The sequence below is a fragment of the Nannobrachium achirus genome, assembly GCF_963921795.1.
Source record: "Nannobrachium achirus genome assembly, chromosome: 8".
Lineage (NCBI taxonomy): Eukaryota > Metazoa > Chordata > Actinopteri > Myctophiformes > Myctophidae > Nannobrachium > Nannobrachium achirus.
Window position 1 is genome coordinate 21,180,856 of NC_137817.1, and position 25,653 is coordinate 21,206,508.

Genomic DNA, 25,653 nt, shown 5'->3' on the forward strand with positions numbered 1-25,653 from the left:
ATACGTTTACATTGTCTTCCCTGTGGATCTGACATCATGGTAATAACTGTGGTTGACAACTTGACATGGAATAGAGATAACCAAATAGAAATCAATGACCTCTTGTCATCTATACTATAATTTTGCGAATGTCTGAGTGTCTGAGTGTCTCAGCGTTTCTCCTCGGTGGCTGGAGCAATTGATCTGAAATCGCATCACCATCAGCATATAAACACACCTGACATAACTGTGAAGCCCGTTTGTCACTTTCACAAATCGTATGCTGTATAATAGCATTTTTATGGTGTATCTATATCTATTTAGCCTACAGTACCTTTTGTGACCACACATGTTAAGGGAGGGGCGCTGTTGTTCAGGCCATGCACAATCACACACAAACCCACACACACACACACACACACACACACACACACACACGGGGGGGGGGGGGGGGGGGGGAGTGTGTGTGTGCAGGCGGGCGGGCGGGCGGGCGGGCGGGGGGGGGGTTCTGGCCCTGTTACAGATGTTGTCCAAAATCATGCAGATCGGCACACAGTATCTCTGTAGCCGTTAAATGGAACGGGTATTTACATTGATGCTCCTACATATTAGCATGCAAGCACCAGTTAAAGTTACTTTCCATCCCTCATATATTGTGTGCACAGTGCACATCCCATTATCCACACACTGCACATCATTTCGGAGCTCATATCTTTGAACGGGTAAGGGCTAGTTTGATAAATTCCCTAAACAAGGTTCTCAACATAGTGTCCGGACAGTCCGGGGACCCTCCCTCCCCCAAGGTGCCCCTTGGCTTGAAGGATCCAGGGGTTCCCCAGCCATGCCATAACCTTGTTTCACCTCACCAGGCTTTCAGGCCCATGCAGCTACATTGATGGTTAATCTTCACCATTATTACAAGAACAAGAATGGCTATTTTTATCAGAGTTTCACAGTTATCATGACATTACAGTAAATGAATTCTGTTCAAAATGACCAGATCAAATCAAATCATATTTCAGTGAATAGAAATGTTCTTAGATTGGTGTCCCACATATACAAATGGTGGTGGCTTATTCTGATGCAATGCATATTAAATAAAAAGGGTGGCATATGTTCTTCACCTTAGATCTTTCATGGCAATCGGACGCTGCATGCATAATTTCAAACATTGTGTTCCAAAAATGTGTTTTGCTAAAGTCTACCTGCTGGTGGCGCTATAACAGGACAATGTTAAACAGGTAGCATTTGTTCCTTGACCTAGTGGGAATATGTGTGGCAAATGTCACGGTAATTAGCCTTATTCACGGCCCGCCCACCTACTTCCGTTTCTCAGTTTTCCCCGGGTGCTGACTTCAATTTAGAAGGGGAAACTATACTGGACTTAAAGCCAACAAATCATTATTTCTAACAGTAAAGTAAATTATAGTGCTTTGTGCCGTTTAGTATCTTGTGTTCTTGATCATGCTAGCCGTATTTTATACTTTACTATTCGGAAATTGCATTAAATTTGCGATTTCTGTGCTAACTATAGGCTATGGTAGGATTTACCCCTTCAAAACGGGACTTCAGCACCCGGGGGATGCTGAGTGGGCGGGTCGTGAATAGGGCTAATCGCAAGCTGCGTTGATGATTTGAGGCATTTTGTTCAAAAACGGAGCAATCCTGCAAACTTTGGAAGCTAATATTAGCCAATCAGGATGGAATGTGAAATATCAGACGGATCGGACTTGATCACATGACTATAGAGATACTGTGTACCGATTTGCATGATTTTTGGATAAAATCTCAAGGAGTAATATCCAAAAATGTGTTTTACATAAGTCGGCCCAAGGTGGCGCTATAAAAGGCTGATGTGAAAAATGCAGGGCAAAGGTTTATCCTTAGCCTCTAGGGAGTGTGCTTACAAAGTTTGAAACTGATCGGTGGAGTTATAGGTAAAACCACAAATCGGGCTGTTATAGCGCCACCATGAGGCTGATTAAAAAAAAATTAAGTGGCATTTCTTCCTCGGCCTAGTGGGAACGTGTGTGCGCGATTTCATGATAATTGCACTTTGCGTTTGTGATTTGAGGCATTTTGTTCAAAACGGCTCAATCCCACAAACTTTGGAAGCCAATCTTAGCCAATGAGGATGGAATATGCAAAATCGGACAGATCCGTGTCGATCACATGACTGTCGAGATATTGCCTACCGATTTGTAGGATTTTTGGACAAAATCTGTAAGAGTAGTGCACAGAAATGTGTTTAGCAAACATCGGCCACTAGTTGGCGCTAGAAAAGGCCCATTTGAAAAATTTAGGGCAGAGGTTCTAGATTGGCATCCAGGGAATGTGTGTGCTCACTTTGGCAGCGACCGGGCCAACGGCGACTGAGATTTGGCGCTCACAAACTGCGAGGACGCACGGACGCACGCACGGACGGACGCACGCACGGACGGACACACGGACGGAGGGGAAAACATACTCTCCCTCAGCCTTCGGCTGGTGGAGACAATTATACATACTTAATACTTACAATAGTTGAGAGAGAGTAGAGAATCACTGCCCGAAACCTAGTTGGTGCAAACCATTGAGTTATAATAAGAAGGTGCAAACTTACTAAGTGGCTAAAACCCTCGGCCTCGGTTGCCGGACAACCAAAATGGCCAATCACAGTGCGACTGGCCGTCCCTCTGGGCTATGGGCTCTAGACTTGTAACATCAATGACATCGCGAGACTACGCGGGGTGATAAGTTGAGGAAACATGGCGTCTAATTTGTTAAAGGTAAGAAACACTTAAACGTACCATAGTCTTTCATGTTGGCGTACGCCTTTCAACTCTTTACTGTCCCAACATGTTCACTCAACCGAGCACACAAATGCTTTTGGAACAAACCTCGACACGTGCATTGTCTATAAAAGCTACAGCTGCAGCACAAAATGTAAAAGGTGTCTCTTTTAGCCTTTGCTAGCCAGTGCGCTAACGTCGCAGCTATTGAGCCGGCAAATGCAAACGCATTATATATCCTCTGTGCCTGTGGAAACGAGCCAGACAGATACATCAACATGGTTTGATAAACGTGTGTGATAACTGACCTATGTGTTTCTATCTGCTAGTCGGGTTGTTGCACAACTGACTGCCAGGTAATACAAATGTTATTAGCTGGATAGCCGTACATGCTAGCAGTGGACTCAGCTGTGACAGGTCAGCCCCCCTCCCTCCCATTTTGACAGCTCGGATAACTTGGCAAGACAACTGGTCTGACAACGTCAGGCGAATCTGGTGTTGTATTCCATAACAAGCAACACTAAAAGAAGTGTTCAGCCAAGTGATGTGCAGATCAGATCACTGATTTAAGAGTATGACTGATTTGTTTTGATTTAATTAGCTGACTTATTTTTCTCTCACCCATACCCATTATGATGTGAAAAAGAGTCTCTCTCTCTCTCTCTCTCTCTCTCTCTCTCTCTGGTATGTTAACTTACTCTGCTCCTCTTCCATCTTCTGCGTCTTTCTATACCTCCACCTCTCTTACCACGATTAACTCTCAATCTCCTTTCTGCTATCTCTTTCCTTGTCTCTTTAAAACAAATGTATAAACAATTTCTCTCATTTGTCTCTCTTTCCATCTTCTCTCCCTCTCTGTGCACCTTTAATCTCTTCCTCTACATCCCTCCATCTCCCCTCTCAACATCTTACTCCCCCTGTTTCTCGCTTAAACATTCTTTTTCTCTCTCCCTGCCTTTCTCCCTCCTTTAATTTATCCCTGTCTCTCCTTTATGCTTCTATCTCCTTGCCTCTGTCTCCCTCTTGTTTTGCCATTCACTCTTCCTCTCTCTCCACGTGTGTCTCTTCTCCATCCTCTCGTCTCCTCTCCTTTCAACTCCTCCAGAACAAGGGGTCCCTGCAGTTTGAGGATAAGTGGGACCTGATGCGTCCCATCGTTCTCAAGCTGCTCAGACAGGAGGCTGTAACCAAGCAACAGTGGTTCGACCTGTTCTCGTAAGTGCTCACACCATGCCCACCTCCTGTTACTGGTGGGCTGGCAGCTCATAATCACACTTTACTTTGCTAGATGTTGTGGCTGGGTGCTGCCATTAATCAATCTCTTTTGTGTTTTTTTCACATGGCTCTTTCCCAACTACAATTGGGAACTTCTGAATGTGTGTGTTGTTTCACAACCAGTGGGTTGTTTGGACAAGATTGCAAACAAAGAACCACTTTTTATTTAATCAGTAAAAAAAACTCATTGAGACTACAGTATAGTTGATTTTATGATGAACTGAACTTTTATGGCAAATGAAATGTTACACAGCTCTGACCATAACAATGACAGACATAACACCCGTAAAAACAATACCCACTACCTACTGTATGAAGCTCAAGGAGAAACAGAGAATCTACTCCTGTATCAAAGTGACCAATATAAAACTAAGAGCAACGACATTTGCTACTAAACTTATATAAAACTAAGAGCAACAATATTTGCTACTCGTCAAAGCAGGAGCATTGTCTGGGAAATGTGCCCATGGAAATCCCTTTAAAACTCACTTGAGGGAACACAAAAGCCAATTTGAGTCTGGTCTGTAGATCATTCCCCAAAAACGCATGGCTTTTCTTTTCCTCCAGGCTCAGATTTCGTTGGGGGCACGACATAGCGCAGCCAAGCATTTAATCTGAGATTGAGAGCTTTCCCGGTGTTGAGGAACAGGCGGGACAGAATACTGTAATTTAATATAACTTCTTTGCCAATGCAACATTTTTATTGCAGTGCAAAAATAAACAAAATAAAATGTATTGCCATTGCCTCACCTGAGGCTTTTACTTCATACTCTAATACGCAAATCCCTTGTTAAATTTAGATAGTCTATTGTGTTTCTATGCATTTCCACTTTTGAATTGTTAATCTTAGTCAGTAAATGACTGAGTATTGCAAAGTACTCACATAATACTCTTAGGTTCTCTGTTTGCACTGGTATAAAATTATTGGTTGATAGTTGGCTGATACATCACTATAAAGGTCATTCTGTCAGATTCTGTCCGACTCAGATACATTTTTAGCACACTGAATGCCAGGACAATCAAGTCACCACATGCTGTTTTAGTGTATTGAATCCACACACACATGCCATAAGCTTTGGAGGATTTACTTAGAATACCACACATTGTAATAGACATGTACATTGTACAGTAGGAAGGCATGGGTATTATAACAGTGTTATAGAGATATGGCTGACCACGGCAGAGAAATATAATAGAGAATATGTGAAATATTGTTAGATTGCTTTTGTGAAAGAAAGTATATTAGAATGCACTGATAATAAAACAAGATTGAATGTACCTATGAATACCAACCGAAACTGACGAATAGGTGGCTGGGTGTTAAATAAAAAGGCTGCTGCTGCCCACTCCAGTTAATAATAATGGGTCATGGTTTTGCGTCTTCCAGTGATGTCCATGCGGTGTGTCTTTGGGATGATAAAGGCCCTGCCAAGATTCACCAGGCTCTCAAAGAAGACATCCTAGACTTCATCAAACAAGCCCAGGCTGTGAGTTTGTTTGTGTATGTCTGTGCTCAGTGTGCTGTACATGTGTTTGTCATTGTGGCAAGTTTTGAAAATGTGTGTGTGAGAATAGTGTAGCGTGCCCCTTTGTTTGTTGCTTGTGTATTCTATTTGGCTATTGCTTGGCCCCACAAAGAGATGTCAAAGTTTATAATTTATATTTATCTTAAGGTAAACTGTCAAAAGGAAAACATTTTATTACACTGTATCCTGCACTATACCATACTGTGTGTGTGTGTGTGTGTGTGTGTGTGTGTGTGTGTGTGTGTGTGTGTGTGTGTGTGTGTGTGTGTGTGTGTGTGTGTGTGTGTGTGTGTGTGTCACCTGGCAGCGGGTGCTGAGTCACCAGGACGACACAGCACTGTTGAAGGCCTACATCGTGGAGTGGCGTAAGTTCTTCACACAGTGCGACATCTTGCCCAAGCCATTCTGCCAGCTAGAGATCACCCTGATGGGCAAACAGGGCAGCAACAAGAAGACTAATGTGGAGGACAGCATTGTACGCAAGGTGAGTCATGAGGAAGGAGGAAGAGGAGGCGGAAAAGGGAAGGAAGGTCAGGAGAAGGAGCCATAAATTTACTGATGAATTGAATTGGCTCCTTGTGATGCTGGTGAACTTGCGAGCATCCGGTGTCTCAAATACTCTATAGATATGAGTGATGTCATCGACTCACACAGCTGAAGGTGCTGTAAAAAAAGTATGTTGCATCCTGTTACCTCTCTGAAACACAACCATTGCCCAATACACTCCTCTACAACACACCCTGGTCCCGTTTTGGTGTGTCAGGAGGGAACGGACCTTTACGCAGTGCGTGAGCATGTAGATCGTGCATGCCGGTCCACTGATCGTGTATCACGCGTGTGCAAAACGGAATGAATTCCAGGCAGACGTCTTGGGGCTATGTTTTCTCTGTAAGCAAACGAAAACCTATGCGGTCGCTGAGAACTGGTTACTGTATGTCCCGCCTCCGGATCTGGAAATGGATCAGTTTGCGGTCTCAGACTGGAAGTGCTTTTTATAAGGTGAAATCGGAACCGCATCGTGGCAATCAAAGTTGGATTGTTTTAGAGTTAATCTAATTAATTAAATGGTCGTCAAACTCACTGGCATATTGGACAACCTCCAAAACTCGCCAAACTTGTCATATGGCAGAGGGTGAGTTATATTATTGTCAGGAAAGTTCTGCAAGCGGGAAGCCTACGGGTCACTGTTGGACATGATTAGCTAACACTATTGGCCTTTAACAGATAAAAAGAAGTGTCATTGACTCACACGTTACTGATGTGTGTCAAGTTAGGCCACTTGATCAGACTCGAAGCATCAAATAGTCTATTTATAGTCTGGTGCACTGTTATTAATTCATAATTTGAACCGCATCTTACCGACAGAACCCTATCTGTCTTTGCTCCTAACTTTATTTATACCTCTCTTTCGCAATTCCTCTCTCCAACTCACTCTCTCTCCCTTCCTCTCTTTAGCATCAAATAGTCTATTTATAGTCTGGTGCACTGTTATTAATTCATAATTTGAACCGCATCTTACCGACAGAACCCTATCTGTCTTTGCTCCTAACTTTATTTATACCTCTCTTTCGCAATTCCTCTCTCCAACTCACTCTCTCTCCCTTCCTCCTTCCTCTCTTTAGTTGATGCTGGACACATGGAATGAATCAATTTTCTCCAACATCAAGAGCCGCTTGCAGGACAGCGCCATGAAGTTGGTCCATGCAGAGAGGCTGGGAGAGGCCTTTGACTCCCAGCTGGTCATAGGTGTACGGGAGTCCTACGGTGAGATGAGGGAACCAATGCAGAGAAACAACTGACAAGCTAAACTGAAATAAAAATAGATATACACTACAACACAAACATAAACATGCTCAGTACATAGTATACTGTGTACTAATTATACTGTACTAGCCCTTACCCGTTCAAAGATATGAGCTCCAAAATGATGTGCAGTGTGTGGGTTATGGGATGTGCACTGTGCATACAGTATATGAGGGATGGAAAGTAACTTTAACTGGTGCTTGCATGATGTAGGAGCATCAATGTAAGAAACCTGTTTCGTTTAATGGCTACAGAGATACTGTCCCCCCCCCCCCCCCCAGCCCGCCCGCCCACCCACCCGCCTGCACACACACCCGCCTGCCTGCACACACACACACACACACACACACACAGAGCTGGTTAAACATGTTGCCTCATGCTAGATGCAGAATATATGTGCCTCAAGCTAGATGCAGAATAGATAGTAGATACACCATAAAAATGCTAATATACAGCAAATGCTAATATACAGCATACGATTTGTGAAAGTGACAAACGGGCTTCACAGTTATGTCAGGTGTGTTCATATGCTTATGGTGATGCGATTTCAGATCAATTGCTCCAGCCACTGAGGAGAAACGCTGTGACAGACAGACACTCAGACACTCACTCAGACATTCGCAAAATTATAGTATAGATGTACTCACAATGCAAAACATGGAAACCTAAACACCCTCAAATATACATCTATGACATTGCCATACTGTATATACAGTGGTACACAAACAAATTAAGTTACACTTAATTTTACAAACGTAAAAATGCTTACAAAGAAATAAACAGTACAGAGAATTACACTCCCCTTCTGTTTTTCCCTGCCGGTTTAGTCAACCTGTGTTCTAACCCTGAGGACAAGCTACAGATCTACAGAGAAAACTTTGAGAAGGCCTATCTGGACTCCACAGAACGTTTCTACAGAACACAAGCCCCGTCCTACCTGCAACAGAACGGAGTCCAGAACTATATGAAATATGTATGGAATAACACTAATATTTAAAGAATTCATTATATTACAGCTCAGTATTTTGATACAATACAAAAGTAACAATAGTATTGTTACAATACCCATAAACGTTAAGTGCATTTATCTCGGCTTGTTGTACTATACAGTATGTATTTTCAAGACAATATGGCACTCAACTAGAACTTGCGGCCCAGTGCCAAAAGTCTCTTCATGTGTACATGTGTATATATATTATATATATATATGTGTTTGTGTGTGTTAGTAAGAAATACTGATTTGATACAGGTTTACTGACTGGTACCCCCTGTTCTCTGCAGGCAGATGCCAAGTTGAGAGAAGAGGAGAAGAGAGCACTTAGATATCTAGAAACACGTCGTGAATGTAATTCTGTCCAAGCAGTGAGTATCTCCACAGGGCACAGGCTTCTCCAAATACTTGGGGTTGAAGTTTTGTTTCGTAGCATATTCCTTCTTATTTTTTTATTTTTTTTAATCCCATAATATATGTCCAAACAGTCAAAAATCACAAGGGGCTTAAAAGTGAGCTTTGAGGAAACTGCCTCACACAATGGTTTCTTTTGCTATATGTTGTGCATATACAGTATGTATTAAGTAATTCTAACTTAGAATGTAAATTGAACTGAATGAAACCATTGATTCAAAGCAACAATCTGTGTCTTATTTAGACAAATCTGTAGTGGGGTAATACAATATAATTAGCACATCTGCAGTGGTTGGGGTTGTCTCCTTATTCTTCCATTGGCTATTTGTCAGGAGGGACACAAAACCAATTGTGAAAAATTTACATTCTTTGTGAATTGTTGTGTTAATGTCCAATTCTTGTCTTTGTGCTGTTCGGCCCCTTGTGTCCTAGCTTATGGAATGTTGTGTTAATGCCCTGGTGACGTCATTCAAGGAGACCATCCTTGCAGAATGCCCAGGGATGATCAAGCGAAACGAGACGGACAGTGAGTACACGACTCCTTTAACTGCTAGCAATGAAGCAACGTAAATCACAGTGTAGGAGATTATTAAAAGGAACCGTCCCTGTTCATACAACACAAAACAAAATGTTTTCTAAATTGAATTTGTGTAACGCTCATTTCTGACCCTACCCTCCTCTCCCCTCGTGTAGAGCTGCACTTGATGTTTTCATTGATGGATAAGGTTCCTAACGGTATTGAGCCAATGCTGAAAGACCTGGAGGACCACATCATCAACGCTGGACTGGCAGACATGGTAGCTGCCGCTGAGACTATCACTACTGTAAGTACACACAGAGACTAGAATAAAGGTATACAGTACTCAAACAAATGATCACACAGTTGAACAGTTTAAGATGAAAGACTAGTAAAAACAAAAAGGAACTGGGGCTGAGGGGGTCAGGCACAAACGAAACTGAGGTTCTTTCTTGACTTGGGTTATCATTGAGGACCAGCTCGGTGGGTAATTACCTGGGGATACACAAGATGTGGGCAGATGGGGACCCTAGCCTACCCATTCAGACATTCCTTTACCCAGCATGTGTTTTACCGCCCGACACAGTCTTCCCAGGAGATCTTTTTATAGGGTGAGAACTAGGCCAACCATGAAACGGCACTGATAGTCAGGGAAAACTAGCAGAATAACTGTCAAATCTGGGAATAAATTCCTTACCAAACAATTTCTTCACCAATGTGTTCGTAAAGGTGTCTAGTGACATATCAAACAAAGATTGAAATTCAACATCCCTAGCAAAATGTTTGACAGCTAGGGTAATTCTGGGTCTCATTCACTTAACTATACACTGTACTATAAGGGGAAAAACTATGCTTTAGTGATGAGTCATCACTTTTCACAGTGGTATGGGGGTCCATTTTTGGCCCAAAGAATGTTTTTCGTGCAAAACAAATGCTTGCAATGGATTCAGAATAATTAAAAACACCTAGTTAGACCCCTCACACCCCACTTAAAGCATATTTTGGGAGTGATTCTTTTCCCTTTATAGTACAGTGTATAGTAAGTGAATGAGACCCAGAATTACCCTAGCTGTCAAACATTTTGCTAGGGATGTTGAATTTCAATCTTTGTTTGATATGTTACTAGACACCTTTACGAACACATTGGTGAAGAAATTGTTTGGTAAGGAATTTATTCCCAGGGTTTTATTAAAATTCCCTGACTATGATTGCATGAGGCAGATTCCTGGGCAGAAACCAGGTGCCTTCCAAGGTGCTGAAGTCTCTCCACAGGACGCATTCAAGGCAGCCGCTATCCATGGTGCTGAACTGTCCTACACCATGTGTTGGGGCTGGACATTATTGACACTCCATAGTAGTATTATATACAACACTGAGGAAGGTTAGGTTGAAACCCGTCTGTTGTCTCTTTCCATGAGAGGTAAATGAAAAAGACATTCATTGTGTGCAGGCTATTTCCTTACTTTCATGACATTGTTGAGCTGTGCACCTTAAGACTTTTTATTAAACCTGGAGTGTTGCAGGCCTTCTGCTTTGAAGTCATTTCTTAGAATCCGTAGTATTGACAGCATTGACACACATTACAATATAATAGACACAATCATGACTAGAGATCCCATCAATACCCAGGATCTGACATGATGATTTCTTGCACAGTGAACACCACAAGCAATTATTAGCGTGGCAGTGCCTAGCTCCAGTGATCACACCCACCACCTAATACCAGTGCCCAATCTATCAATCAAGTGTGCATACCATCCGTCAATAATAAGAGACTTTGCATTTAAGTCACATATGGCTCCTACAGCAACCTCATCCTCATGGGGTTATTTGAGGAAAGGGTTATCATGTTTTCCTGTGTATGTCTGTCCAGGACTCAGAGAAGTATGTGGAGCAGCTGCTGACTCTATTTAACCGATTCAGTAAGCTAGTGAAGGAAGCCTTTCAGGACGATCCCCGCTTCCTCACAGCCAGGGATAAGGTCTGTCGCTCCACCCACTTTCGTACCTCCACACACACCTCTCTCTCAGTATTTACTTTTCAATGCTCCATCAAGTCTGTGGAGAGTTGAACAGTAATTTCTCTATAACTTTAGTTTTTGTGTGTTATTCCCCTCTTCAATAGGCGTACAAAGCTGTTGTCAACGATGCAACAATATTCAAGCTGGAGCTGCCATTGAAGCAGAAGGGGTGAGAGAAACACTGTTTTGAATTTGAATGAGACATGTCTGGTTTAACACAGTGCTGCAAGGAATCCTCTCAGGTCAAATTACAATCTTTTAGTTGGGTGATAAACATTGGCCCCTGACTCCTGGGGACCCAGAGAGCTGCTAGTCTAATATTAGGTGATACAACAGGTAGTTGCAAGGTAGAAAGCAAACTGATTGGTTGAAATTGCTATCTACCCATGCGGATAACGAGCATTGCGGCACACCGTGATGATAACCAGCATTACCGCACTGGTCTAATCTAAGCAAAGGTAAACAAATCAGCTGTGCCGGGTCCCGTCCCAGCACTATGCTACGCTAGCAGTTTTCATGGGAAGTTCAGTAGCTAAATCTGGCATTAAAAAATGTATACTTTTCTATCTAAGATCTTAATTACAATGAAATGGAGTTCTCGTGTGTCATTGGCACACTCTGAGTAAAATGTACACTGTGTAGTTTCATTAGAATTAAATGACTGGGACATTTTATAGTGTTAAACATACCCGTATTTTCAGGCTGTATATATTAGCAATGCACAGTATAATGGAGAATTGCTTCAACATCTATATAATAAATGGAATAATGATCTTGGTACATATCTTGGTACAGTAGATACTAAACTCAAATGGAAGTGATGTTAACATACTTGTAAAATGACCACAAATGAGAATCTAAGACTAATCCAGTATACTACAGTACATTTGATTCCATGTCTTCTGGTAGATGTTTAAAATGTTGCACACAAAATGACTCCCTCATACACTGTACATGCCTTCTGGTATTGGGAGAAAGTTAGAAACACTTGGGATAATTATGGATTGTTTTTTACTTTGAAATTGTAAGTGCACAGCTGTATTTACACCTATGATTTGTCTTTTTCAAAATATAGAGGAAATAAGACATCCAACAGGTAGGCAAATTCTTTTTTCATCATCTGTATATAAAGAAATCACACCCATGTGAAGTGAGTGGTGCTCACTTCGCACTTCACAATAAAATGTGTTTTTCCAAACCTTTTGAAAAACACATGGTGAAAAACACAAATCCATGTATTGGAGCGGTTTTCACCGCTCAAAAACTGGAAAAAAAGAAGCACCTTCCCTTCAAAATTGGACATCACTAATGAAATATTATTTGAGTATTGAGAGAAATCTCAATACTCCTTAGGGTCATCCAAAACACATGTTAAAAATCTTCCAAAATATTCTTAGTGGATCAAGGTAAATTCAGGGGATTCAAGTTTGGGTCCCTTCACTTACTATACAGGAAAAAAGACCCCCCAAAAAATCTTCTTTAAGTAGCATGTGAGGGGTCTAACTAGGGGGTTTTCATAATTCTGAATCCATTGCAAGCATTTGTTTTGCATGAAAAACATTCCTCGGGCCAAAAACTGACCCACAACACGATGGTATAGTGATGGTTTAGTGATGAGTCATCACTTTTCACACTTTGTGGGGTCAATCTTTTGCCAGAGGAATGTTTTTCGTGCAAAACAAATGCTTGCAATGGATTCAGAATCATGAAAACCCCCTAGTTAGACCCCTCACATGCTACTTAAAGAAGATTTTCTTTTTTTAAAGAGTCTTTTTTTCCTATATAGTAAGTGAAGGGACCCAAACTTGAACCAACTGAATTTACCTTGATCCACTAAGAATATTTTGGAAGATTTTTAACATGTGTTTTGGATGACCCTAAGGATCATAAAAAACTTTAATATTGCAATTTCTTTTGGGTCAAACCTCAGATTGACTGGGCTATAAGGAACCTAGTGTTTGTGTTTGTCTTTTCCCGTGTGTGTGTGTGTGTGGTGGTTAAGGACACATAAGTGTAGAGGCGGGGTGTCCTTGTTATGTGTTTGTGGTGTAAGTAATCTTGTGTGTGTTTGTAGGTGTATACGTGAGGGAGAGTCTGAGCACAAAGGCGTATCGCATGCATGTACGAGGATGGTGTGAAGGCAAAAAGATAAATGTATTGAGAAGCCAATCCCTTAATCGGCCCTCCTTGATTTCCGATTGATGACTATGTCTATGGTTTTTAAGTTGTCAAGAAGCATGTTGTACATTGTACTCAATACAAAGTACAACATTTATAATTATACATAAAAATAGAATACAGTCTGCAGTAATGTGATGTATACATGAGTCATTAAAAGGGATAAACATGCCAGACCCCCATTATGGTTGTTTCACTTGTAGAATGTTTGTATGCATCTAACATAAGTAACATGTTTTATGTATATGTATCCTTGTGTACATGTCTTTGTCTATCTCTGCAGTGTTGGTCTCAAGACTCAGCCAGAGTCAAAGTGTCCTGAACTGCTGGCCAACTACTGTGACATGCTGCTGAGAAAGACGCCTCTCAGCAAGAAACTCACCTCAGAGGAGATAGAGCTTAAACTCAAAGAAGTGGTGAGTGAATGGTTTCCACTACAAAATAAGCCCCATCATTTCCAAGCGGATAATTTTTTATGTATTTAGAACAGGACTAAAGTGTTTGCGGACATATACACGGTATAAAATATACACAGTATAAATGTACAGATCTGTATGGTAGAGTATAGATGTACACTGTGTCACCAGATGTCCCAATTTATCAGGAAAAATCACTGGTTTCTCCACAAAGGAGAATTCATTAAAGCCCCCTTACTTGTTCACTAACTGGATAAGAGCATCAAATAAAAAGCAGATCACGTGGATCTCGGAATCCACACGGGAATGGCGTGACTAATGTGGATTTCTGACTTCAACCACCGTCTGTGACAGTGGTTCTCAAACTGTGGGCCGTGTGGTTATTGCAAGTGGGCCCCCAAGTAATTGTGAAAACACTTAAGATTTTGATGATGAACTTAAAGGTGATACACCATGAAATTTCACTTTTCCTATTTTAAAACCTTTTTTGGGGGTCCCACTAGCACCTTCTATCCTCACAAAGTCCCATTTCTGACCGTTGTGTTTTTCTCTGGTTTTGGGAAGGCGGAGGTTAAAAGCATCCCACGGGTTCTCAAAACAGACTGTCCAGATTTGCTGACGTCATTGATGGCCGTTTTTGAAAAAATAAATCTTTTCATTTCAGCTGAAAATGCTCTGAGAGCGATTCAACAATGAGAGAGGCTCTCTATTCAGGAGTGGTAATTTAGCCTCAAACCTTTTGAAAAACGTTTTTGGGACACAAACAATATGACATAAATACTTTTTAACTCTTTGAGTGCCACCCTAGTCACCACTAGAGGGCGCCCAGTGGCCATAGAAAATCCCATAGAGATATGCTGGTATATGCAGAAGCCCTGCAGCCATGACTTGCCTGAACACTTTCCTTTGTGCATGTACAGGAAGAGGATGAAGTTAGCTTGAAGTTAGCTATTGGCTACCAAGCATTTTAGAAGCCTTATTTTCGTCAACTTAGCCATGATTAAACCTTGCACACCTCATGCATGGGAAAAAAACAGAGAAGAATGAGCTCTAAAAAATCCAATGCAATCCTGGATTGCATTGGAGTGGATTTGTGCAGTTTGTTCACAGCTTTCAAACAAAAAAATCCGATTGGAAATCCGTTCAGGCATTCTTGAGATAATCGCCATTATGTTTTACATGTTATGTAAACAAACATGGCTGCCCTGTATGTTAGATGGGGTTGTATGGGGGTGGAACATGCAAAATCGCGATTGAAATCATGTTCACTAGATTTGATGGGGTCCAAAAAAAAAAAAAAAAAATCAAAAAAAAAAATTTCAATTTTTTTTTTTTTTTTTTTTAAAGCCGAACTAGTTCGGGATCGGCACTCTGCGATACGCTAATAAAGCCGAACTAGTTCGGGATTGGCACTCAATGAGTTAAATGCATGGTGTATCACCTTTAAAATGTTAAAACATGATACTAATAAATAACAACATAATTCATTGATTGATCATTCAAATAAACACACACTGAAAATACCTGCGGCCCACCCATCTGACCACTTAACTATCGGCTGCTGTGTTACGTGGTCAGATGGGATTCTTTAGAAAGAAACATTGTGAAGTGGGCCCCGATCCAGAAAAGGTTGAGAACCACTGGTCTATGACATATCTATGACACTTGACTCCAGATTTGGGCACGGTTTCAGCCCAATCAGAGCCCCATTAACTCATCTACTGCCTATAGAGCATCGCAGCGGAAGTGGATTCCTGGGGTCACTACGTCATTCCCCATTCATTTTCGCCATAGACTTTTACAAAAATATTTATAACAATTATGTTAAGCCTCGAACCAAGCCATCCAGGATGGAGGTGAATCATGACCATATAACATTTGATCCTATGTGAAAACATATTTTAATATTACATTATTTGATATACTACATTTAATAACTACCCTTTGTTTAGCGATTTTCAAAATGTTCTTTTCATAGAAAAAAAGGTTATATGGTCATGATTCACCTCCATCCTGGATGGCTTGGTTCGAGGCTTAACATAATTGTTATAAATATTTTAGTAAAAGTCTATGGCGAAAATGAATGGGGAATGACGTAGTGACCCCAGGAATCAACTTCCGCTGCGATGCTCTATAACTAGTTTGGCGAGTTATATTAATGGGTCCACTCTGCCTATGACGAGATTGACGAGTTTGAAAAATCTTTTTTGGACCCCATTCTATCTAGTAAACACGATTTCAATCGCGATTTTGCATGTTTCACCCCCATACAACCCCATCTTTCAAACAGGTCAGCCATCTTTGTTTACATAACATGTAAAACATAATGGCTATCTCATGAATGCCTGAACGGATTTCCAATCTGATTTTTTTTTTTTTGAAAGCTGTGAACATCCTGCACACACATGGTGCATGATCTGTGCATGGGCGTGCATGATCCGTGCACTATAAATTACATGGAAGTCTATGGAGACTTCTGGCAGGAAAACCTGAAAGACGGCATATTCAAAATGGCAGTAAATGTAATGTAATGTTCATTATGAGCCTTTTCTATATGAAGATAATGAGCTGTCAACCATCTCTAATGATGTTATGTTATTACGTTACTAAATGCACAAATTAATTTTATCCCAGTGAGTTTGAATCACCTTCTGAGTGAGAGACTGAGTGCTGTGTGTTATTTTGTTGTGTTGTGTAAACCAGAGGAGCTACGCTCTTGTTGCAGGTTATAGCCTGATTTATTGCCTTATTTAAGTTGCACGCCGCTGTCACACACTAAGTTAACAATGCTTTACGAACTGATGCGTTATGAGCTTTTAGATCGGTTATTTTTGCAACCAAGTATAAATTGGGCATTACATCTTGCTGTGAGACGCCCAAGAGGCTTTGGCACAACCACAGATTTATTTTTGAGTTTTTACTCTACGTTACAAACAATTGTACACTACAGCAGACATTTTAGTGATGTGGAGTGTTTTTGAAATGGAGAATAGCTTGTTAAAATAACGCAGCACGCACGCTAAAAGTACAACCTGATGTAATCCACGCAGTGATAAAATGCTGGAGTAAAGTGACAGACCTTGTGCAGCAGACTGCAGCTGAAAACATCCAGCGGACTTTTCCAGAATGCAGATGCCAGCAGGTTCTACTCGACCCATAATCTTACTCAACCTTCCATCGTGGATGCGTTTGATTGAATGACTGATGCACTGAAACCCTATATACGTCAAATAGCAAAAATAGCTGACCTACAAGCTCATAACGTGTCACAACGTGACATTTTGTGAGCTTGTAAATTTGGTATTTTTGCCAAACCTTAACATTATTTGCTGTTGAACTATTTTTGCAGAATCTATGGCCAGCATTGAGATGCTGTGGTTGAATCAGTTGAAGCAACTCAATTGCGCCACTCAGTGGCAGTTTATTTTTATATACTAGAGGTGCAGGCCGCTATTTGAACCACATCCCAGGTGGTTTGAAATCTGATTTATAAAGGTGTGTCTCGGTCTGGATGCTCTAGCCACTCAAGTTGGATATCAAACTCTACAAAATGTAATGTGAGTGCTATCATGGGAGAAATGCCCTAGCTGTAGGAGTCGGACAGTACATTGTTGTGTATATCAGCCTTCCCCATCGCTGATGTCTGATACGGCAGAGGAGTTCCAAGTTTTGCACCGTAACCAGAGAGTGATATAACATGACAGGCGAGATAGCAGATCTCCAATCTTCAATTGCTGTTTTGTTGTTGTGCACTGTTTTGTATGTAGGCTGTTGCCTGACTTATACCTACGTTGTACACGTACAATGGTGGTGTGTGCTGAAAATAGCTGAAAAAAATATAATGTGATCACTTGCAAATACCAGTGTTGAAGCTCGTATTTGAGAAATTGGATTTGTAGTGTCAGCTAAAACGACTAAGAATATAAATTCTTTCCAGCTCTTGGTGTTGAAGTATGTCCAGAACAAAGACGTGTTCATGCGCTACCACAAGGCCCACCTGACCAGGCGTCTCATCCTGGACATCTCAGCAGACAGCGAGATAGAGGAGAACATGGTGGAATGGCTCAGGGTGAGTTACACCCCACCCATAATGTATCTCAACCCCACCCTACTACACATAAGGGTTTGATTCCTCCAAAGGTACACTCTTAAAGACCACCCCTTTGGGATTATTATTGTTGTACTACTTTTAATTGTCTTTCATCTGTGTTTTAATATTTACTGGATATTTTGTCTTTCATCATGTTCCCTATTTGTTCATATTCCCTATGTAGGAAGTAGGGATGCCAGCGGACTATGTGAATAAACTGGCCAGGATGTTTCAAGACATCAAGGTGTCAGAGGACCTCAACCAAGTATTTAAAGAGATGCATAAACACAACAAGTTGGCACTGCCAGGTACCCCAACACACACACACACACACACACACACACACACACACACACACACACACACACACACACAGAGTTATCTTTCACAAATGCTCAAGACCGATATTGATACCATAAATGGGCTGTATATTATTTTGTAATGTACTTTGGTGAGAATGAGATCAACCAGTGGTTTTCAACAAGTGGTCCGGGGATTAATTTTACATTCTCAAGAGTTCAGTTATTGTTAAACCCCCGCCTTACTTAATTTACAAGACCTCTACACAATTACAGAATGAAGAAGAATCGTTATTTTGATTGACCTGTTATCAGGGCACCACATCTATACAGCATGGAATTGAGGACAGTCCTAATCCTACATTTTGGGTCTGAGAGGCTGAATCTCATCACATGGCCGAATAAATAACAGACCTTGTCCCTGATATGAGAACGGTTGAAACCCACTGAGATAAGCCGCTGTAATAATCAGGTATGTGTGTCTCTCCTGACCATTACAGCGGACAGTGTGAACATAAAGATCCTGAATGCGGGGGCGTGGTCGCGGAGCAGTGAGAAGGTGTTTGTCTCGCTGCCCACGGAGCTGGAGGACCTCATCCCCGAGGTGGAGGACTTCTACAAGAGGAACCACAGCGGGCGCAAGCTGCACTGGCATCACCTCATGTCCAACGGCATTGTGAGTGCAGTGGACGGACGTACACACGGATGCTGAAATACAGAGGGAAACAGATGCACACACACATACTACCTGGAAAAGGCACTTCAAAATTCCCGGTTGTCTATTTGAAAGGGTGATGCAAAGTATAAATCAGCCGGTAGGTGACATTTCAGGGCCCTAATGGAGATATGCTGGATAAAATGTCCGATTCCAAGCAGGATTTAGCCATTTGTCTCTGATTAACTCATTTGCTGCCATTTAACAATACCTTCGTACTCTCATATGCCCCTGTCTCCATAGACTTCCATGTAATTCATAGTGCACGGATCATGCACACCCATACCTAGATAATGCACCACGTGTGTCCACATTGCTCACAGCTTTCAAACCAAAAAATCCGAATGGAAATCGGTTCAGGCATTCATGAGATAGCAGCCATTATGTTTTCCTAAAATGTAAACAAAGATGGCTACCATGTTTGAAAGATGGGGTTGCTATGGGGGTTAAACATGCAATTTCGCGATTGCTATCATGCCTACTACATTTTTTGGGGTAAAAAAACCCTCCCGCTGTACGGCCTGCCGATTTTTTTTGGGCTCCTCGGCCATAGCAGCAAATGAGTTAAGACCCCTTACCTGTTCACTCAATGTAAGTGGCTCTGGATAAGAACAAGGGCTAATCGTTCTCCACATGTTGGAGTGGGTTTCTTCTGGAAGATCTGGTTTCCCCTCATGTCAACATGCATGTCCATTGACCAAGGCATTCCCACTGGGATCACTAAGGTATATCAACCACTTGAACCCCAGCAACCATATTCTGGGCAGAACATACAGTAAGACAAACATAGACGATCTACCTTCTCGCAACACGTCGCAACTAGGGCTGGGTTCGGTAACCGCCGTACCGCCGTATCGCAGTATACCGCGGCCTACCGCGGTGTCAGGGTCCTTACCGCGGTCAAAAAAGACAAAAAATAGGCTATTTTTATTGAGAACGAGCGAGTTTTAAAACGGGGGAGAAGCGAGGACTGCATGCGCTTCATGCCGCTCTGCTCTGGGCCGCGCACCACAGGTTTGGAACAATTGGAAGCTTGGCCCCGCCCGTCACAGTCTCCGACAGAGAGTGAGACACAGTAGACACTGGAGCAGTGCAGTAGCCTCAGAAGCGTTAAACTTTCTCCATAATCCACACGACACAACTCACACAAGTATGTTTATACATACCTCGTGGCCGTTTCTTTTTTTATTCATACGCGCGGAGCGCGAGGACTAAAACCGAAAATGAAACCAGCGCTAGTGAGTACTTTTACAGTATAGCGCGTGTGCCCGTCGTTGTTCGACTACAACCTTTTCTGTCAAGTCTGGTAACTAAAACCTGTTTACTATGTTTATATCACCACTCAATCAATGCGATTTGAGACGTGAGTTTGCATAATCACAGACCGTACACAATCACTATACCCGTCTCATCTGGTTTGTTCACAAATAGCGTGCAGTGTCTGAAGCCCCAGTAGCCTACCAGTGGCGTCAGTTCAGAAAAAGCTAAGGTATGGCAACATGACAGACACCAGTCATGTTGCCATACCTTAGCAACAGGCACGATGAAAGTACATTTTATTATTTCCCCCTGTAGCCTAGGTATGGCAGGTGCCATATAGCTTGCCATACCCAATTGACGCCTCTGTAGCCTACGTTACTATAGTAACCCGACACTGCAAAGATCTACAAGCTCAGAACGCGTTGCGAACGCGACGCGTTGTGAGCTTGTAGATCTGCTACTTTCAAAAGCCAGACCCACTGTGCTGTACAGGGAACTCGAGCAGTCGGGCTTATAGAACCGTGGAGAGACGAATTTTGGGCAGATGATAGGAATATTTTGTCTTATCGCCGAACCTTAATTAATAGATACGGGGGTGCGGTAATTACCGCAATACCGGCGGTAAATGGGAGGACGGTAACCGCGATAACAAAATGTTGATACCGAGCCACCCCTAGTCGCAACCCAACATATTGTCATCTTATAGATCTGCTATTTTTGGACGATGAGATTTGGTGTAGATGGGTTAAAGCGGTCCAAGAGCTGAGCCAACTCAATTCAAGTTAAACAAGTCTATAGAGGTTTAAAGTGGTTACACTTCCTCTTCCCTCCATGTCATTTCTGACCCTTTTTACCCTCTTAACATCGTCTTCTTCTCCTTCTCAGATCACCTTTAAGAACGAGGTGGGTCAGTATGACCTGGAAGTGACCACCTTCCAGCTGGCTGTGTTGTTTGCTTGGAATCAGAGGCCCCGTGAGAGAATCAGCTTTGAGAACCTCAAACTGGCCACAGAGCTACCTGACGCAGAGCTGCGCCGCACACTCTGGGTGAGAGGATAGATGAGCAGATTCATATAAACTGTCCATAAAAAGTTGTGAAAAATGACTTTGGACCATTAGTTCTCGCTTTTAGTAATACCAATTGGTATTGTATTTTATAAGAGTTTTATTGTTGATTAGTCACCTTTACAACGCGGTATAGCCAGTAAGGATCATTCGTGGAATGAGCAACATAGCTCAACGTGTGGGTAGTAGCGCCCCAATTTATTTTGCTAAAATACCCCGCAATAATGTTTTCTTGGTAATCCCCCTTGTTTTCAGTTGCTTGGTGGATTGGATGATTGCGCTCTCCCACAGTAATACGTTTTACAATACATACGCACGCACGCACGCACGCACATGTACTGTATGCACACAACATGGCTGAGGAGACAGCCACAAGCTCCCACACATAAAAATCCCTGGGTTAGCAAACAAACACGCACCCTCTCTCACATACATCTTTGCCTACTCATATGCACTGATAGAGAGGGACAACCATGCAATTTAACCTAAGTGTTAACCTTGTAAGCTTCACTCACACACACTCACACACAAACGCAGACGTGTGCACAGTCATTAGTCATGTCTGTTCCCTCTGTCCACAGTCCCTGGTAGCCTTCCCTAAACTAAAGAGACAGGTGGTGTCCTATGAACCTTCAGTTACCTCGCCCAAAGACTTCACCGACAGCACACTCTTCTACGTCAACCAGGAATTCTCTCTCATGTAAGTCAGAGTCCATTAACCTCCGCCCCTGATTTCTCACATGCCCCTCTTCTAGCGCCACCATGAGGTTGCTGACCTAACGGTCGCTTATCTCCCGATTAGGGAGTCTTACTGGTAGTCTACAGTAGGTGTGGCTGTGGTAGTATTCAGGTGAATCCTGAATAAATACTAGAATATTTAGTAATACGTAAATAGATGGAATGAAAGCTTTAATGCTTTGGAACCTCATGTCAAATGATTGATTAACAACACTCTATCATTCCCCTGTTCGTCCCAGCAAAAACTCCAAAGTCCAGAAGCGCGGAAAGATCAATCTGATTGGTCGCCTGCAGCTTACAACAGAGAGGATGAGAGAGGAAGAGAATGAAGGCATCGTTCAACTGAGAATACTCAGAACTCAGGTATGATGTGCAAGTGTAAATCAGGGGTCTTCAACGTTTTCAGGCCGCGACCCCCAAAATAAACATATTTTAACTGGGGACCACCCCACCCCACCCCGACGAGCACTAAGAGTTGAGGCATTACATTTTATATAACACGGTTCTATTGTGAAAATAGCAGATCTACATGCTCACAGTTGTGAGCATGTAGATCGGCTATTTTCACAATTTCTGCTTCTAATATTTGACAATTTGGCAAATGTTTAATTTGTCATTTTAGAGGTATTAAAAAGTCCTTAAATTGTCACTGTAGAAAGGTGCATACTCTCTATACACTTAAACTTTATGTTGGTTTGTTTACTGTTGAGTAATAGATAGATAGATACCTTTATTATCCCAAGGGCAATGAGAAAACAATGTTAATCATCTGGGGACCCCTCACAGGTTGAGATCCACTGAATTTGTATGTTGTTTTTACAAGCCAGTGTTGAATTTCGCTTGACTTCTAATTCTAATATTTATCACGTGGAGTAGCAATACAGTAGAAAATGGAGATATGTGCTTTTTGAATTGGGTGGCTTTTTCCATCTCCCTAACCCGTCTTTCTCTCCCCTTCCTTTTTATCACCCTGTCTGCTTCCTTCCCTCTCCTTTTTGCTGTCATTACTTATCCCCACCCTGCAACCACCTCACCCTTTCTCTCTCAGGAGGCCATAATACAGATCATGAAGATGCGCAAGAGGATCAGTAATGCCCAGCTGCAGACAGAGCTGGTAGAGATCCTCAAGAACATGTTCCTGCCACAGAAGAAGATGATCAAGGAGCAGATTGAGTGGCTCATTGAACACAAGTACATCAAACGAGACGAGACCGACATCAACACGTTCATCTACATGGCATAGAGAAGAAGAGAACATACTGTACGAGAGAGACAAGAGAAAGGAAGGGACAGGGAGGAAGACGGCTTTTCTCTAGCTCTGTTTTTGTACACCACGGCCTGCGACCGAACGATTTAAACAACTGACAGGAGAGCAAAGGGAGAGAGGATTGTAGCAGAGGAAAGATCCATATAGGAGGGGACGTTGTGTTTGAAGATAGATTGGAGGGGCAGGGGGGATTTTACTGATGACGAGCGTTGATGGATAAAGATGAGGTTTTCTGCCGGTGGAGTGTTTTTTCTTGTGTTGGTGAGACGTTCCACCAGTTGTGAAGATCGTCGCGTGTGACATCGAGTCAAGGCTGACCAGCCAGACTTGCCTGGCTGTATGCCTCTACCGCTCGCTTGTGTTGACGGCAGGAGGTGGACGGCAGCTGAGCACGGCGACAGCCCACTGCTCAGAGAGGATATCAATTAATGACATAATTGAATAAAATACTTCCTGCCTTACTTTTCGTTTTTAACGGGCTGCAGAAGAGAAGCCGGGGGGGACGGGAGGGCAAACTGACCAGTAGACATCAGCCTGTTGATTTCACTTGATGTCACAGGTCTGATCTGTGGCCGTTTTGTGAAGGCCACGTTGCGTCCACCATTTTGCATCCCTCCCATTAAGGATTGAATTTGTTTAGGGATGTACAGTAACATTGGGCAAGTGAAGGCCTTGAGGAGGAATGAACAAAGACTGAGTAAATTCATACTACCGAGGAGTATTTTGCCAAATGTGTGTGTGTGTGTGTGTGTGTGTGTGTGTGTGTGTGTGTGTGTGTGTGTGTGTGTGTGTGTGTGTGTGTGTGTGTGTGTGTGTGTGTGTGTGTGTGTGTGTGTGTGTGTGTGTGTGTGTGTGTGTGTGTGTGTGTGTTGTGTGCATGGAGAGTGGCTGGCATTTTCAGTGTGTGTATGTGTGTCCGCGTGTGTGTCCACCACTCTCAACAGCATGCTGCTCTCTGACATGTTTGCATTCATTGGAGGATCTGTCCTGTTCATTAATGGTTGTGTCTTGAAGGTCATAATGTTATGAGATGTTGCCCCCAGACAAATGCTGGTAAATGTTGGCTGTGGCTGATATGGCTGGCAACCAGCCATGATTTGCAGTTCTAGTTGGCTGCTAATAGTGAAGTTTGGTGAGTGAGTTTTTAAATGTACCAACGACTGAGACTGGTGGACAGAATCTAAATGTGGTTCTTTGTAGAAAAGCCAAGACAATGAAATTGAACAAATTACCTGCACACTGAAGTAATCCTCCTGTGTGATTTATTCACCTCAGTAAAGAACTAAAGAAACATTAACTTTTTCAATTCCAGTTAATGCCCAACTCCAAGTCAGAATACACCATGCATATCAAATATTTATTTACTCCCCTAAAGATATGAGGGTATGCAGATAATTGTTTGTGTATTCACACTGCATAAAGTTAAGTTTCACAAGCAATATATGCAATATAATAACTGACAAAGCCTGTGTGTGTGGTGCCATCGTCAACCCTAGCTCACAATAATCTGAAGTCACTCGTCAGCCTGACATTTCTTATTTTTTTGAATGCAGTACAAATGGGCTTTTCAAAGCGTGGTATGTCTTGTCTGTTACTTTTCCAACTGGTCGATAATGACAGGTATAAAGTGTTCTAATGTGGTGTTGCAAGGTTTATCCAAAAACTTGACATCACTTGTTGAAAAAACGACATTAAAACAAATTTATTACAAGTAATTTACCTAGATTAGAGTGCATACAGTCTGACAGTGCACTCTTTTGCATTACTGGAAGATCTTCAAATGCCCTAAGAGGGCTATAGGGAGAGCAGCAGCCCCGTGATGGTTCAACTGAACATTTTACAATCTAGAGTCTGACCGATACATCAGTCTAGCCAATATATCATCCATTATTTGGCCTTTTTTTCCCTTCTTTTATTGGTAAAGGCGATTATGCAGCCGTCTTGTTCCAATTTTTAACCACTTTAAACTTGCCTTACCTAGTTTTTGCATGTCATATGTTCAAAAGTATACAATACAAAAATAGCTGAGCTGCACAATCTCTCAACACATGGCGATGCGTTGTAAGCTTGTAACCTGGCTATTAATTATTTGTTTGATTAGGGCTAAAGTGGTAAAGTTCAGCTTTTTTTCCCAACATTTATTTGTTTATAAAGATAATGTCCTCAAATATTAGTTTTTCTAATTAAGTAGAATTCATTTTGCACTTTTGACAAAATACATGTCAATACATCAGTATAATCAGTGGTCTAGATCTCAGACCCATCGGTCGGGCTCCACCCCACTCTCTATGCCCCAAAGTTCATTGGTAGATTGATGTGATGTCTCTCA

General features: G+C 42.1%; 1 protein-coding gene across 1 annotated transcript; it reads left to right on the forward strand.

Annotated features, from left to right (window-relative positions):
- Positions 1–2,726: 2,726 nt before the first annotated feature.
- On the forward strand, positions 2,727–23,811 carry cul5a (cullin 5a; the record flags this gene model as incomplete). Its single annotated transcript, XM_080731460.1, has 19 exons — positions 2,727–2,747; positions 3,856–3,965; positions 5,413–5,512; positions 5,859–6,035; positions 7,174–7,315; positions 8,182–8,327; positions 8,636–8,716; positions 9,192–9,285; positions 9,453–9,583; positions 11,150–11,257; positions 11,401–11,465; positions 13,758–13,890; positions 17,828–17,959; positions 18,165–18,288; positions 18,780–18,955; positions 21,140–21,301; positions 21,901–22,019; positions 22,297–22,420; positions 23,106–23,811. The coding sequence occupies 19 exons, from the start codon at positions 2,727–2,729 to the stop codon at positions 23,298–23,300; spliced, it is 2,340 nt and encodes a 779-aa protein (XP_080587586.1). The 3' UTR covers positions 23,301–23,811.
- Between the last annotated feature and the right edge of the window lie 1,842 nt (positions 23,812–25,653).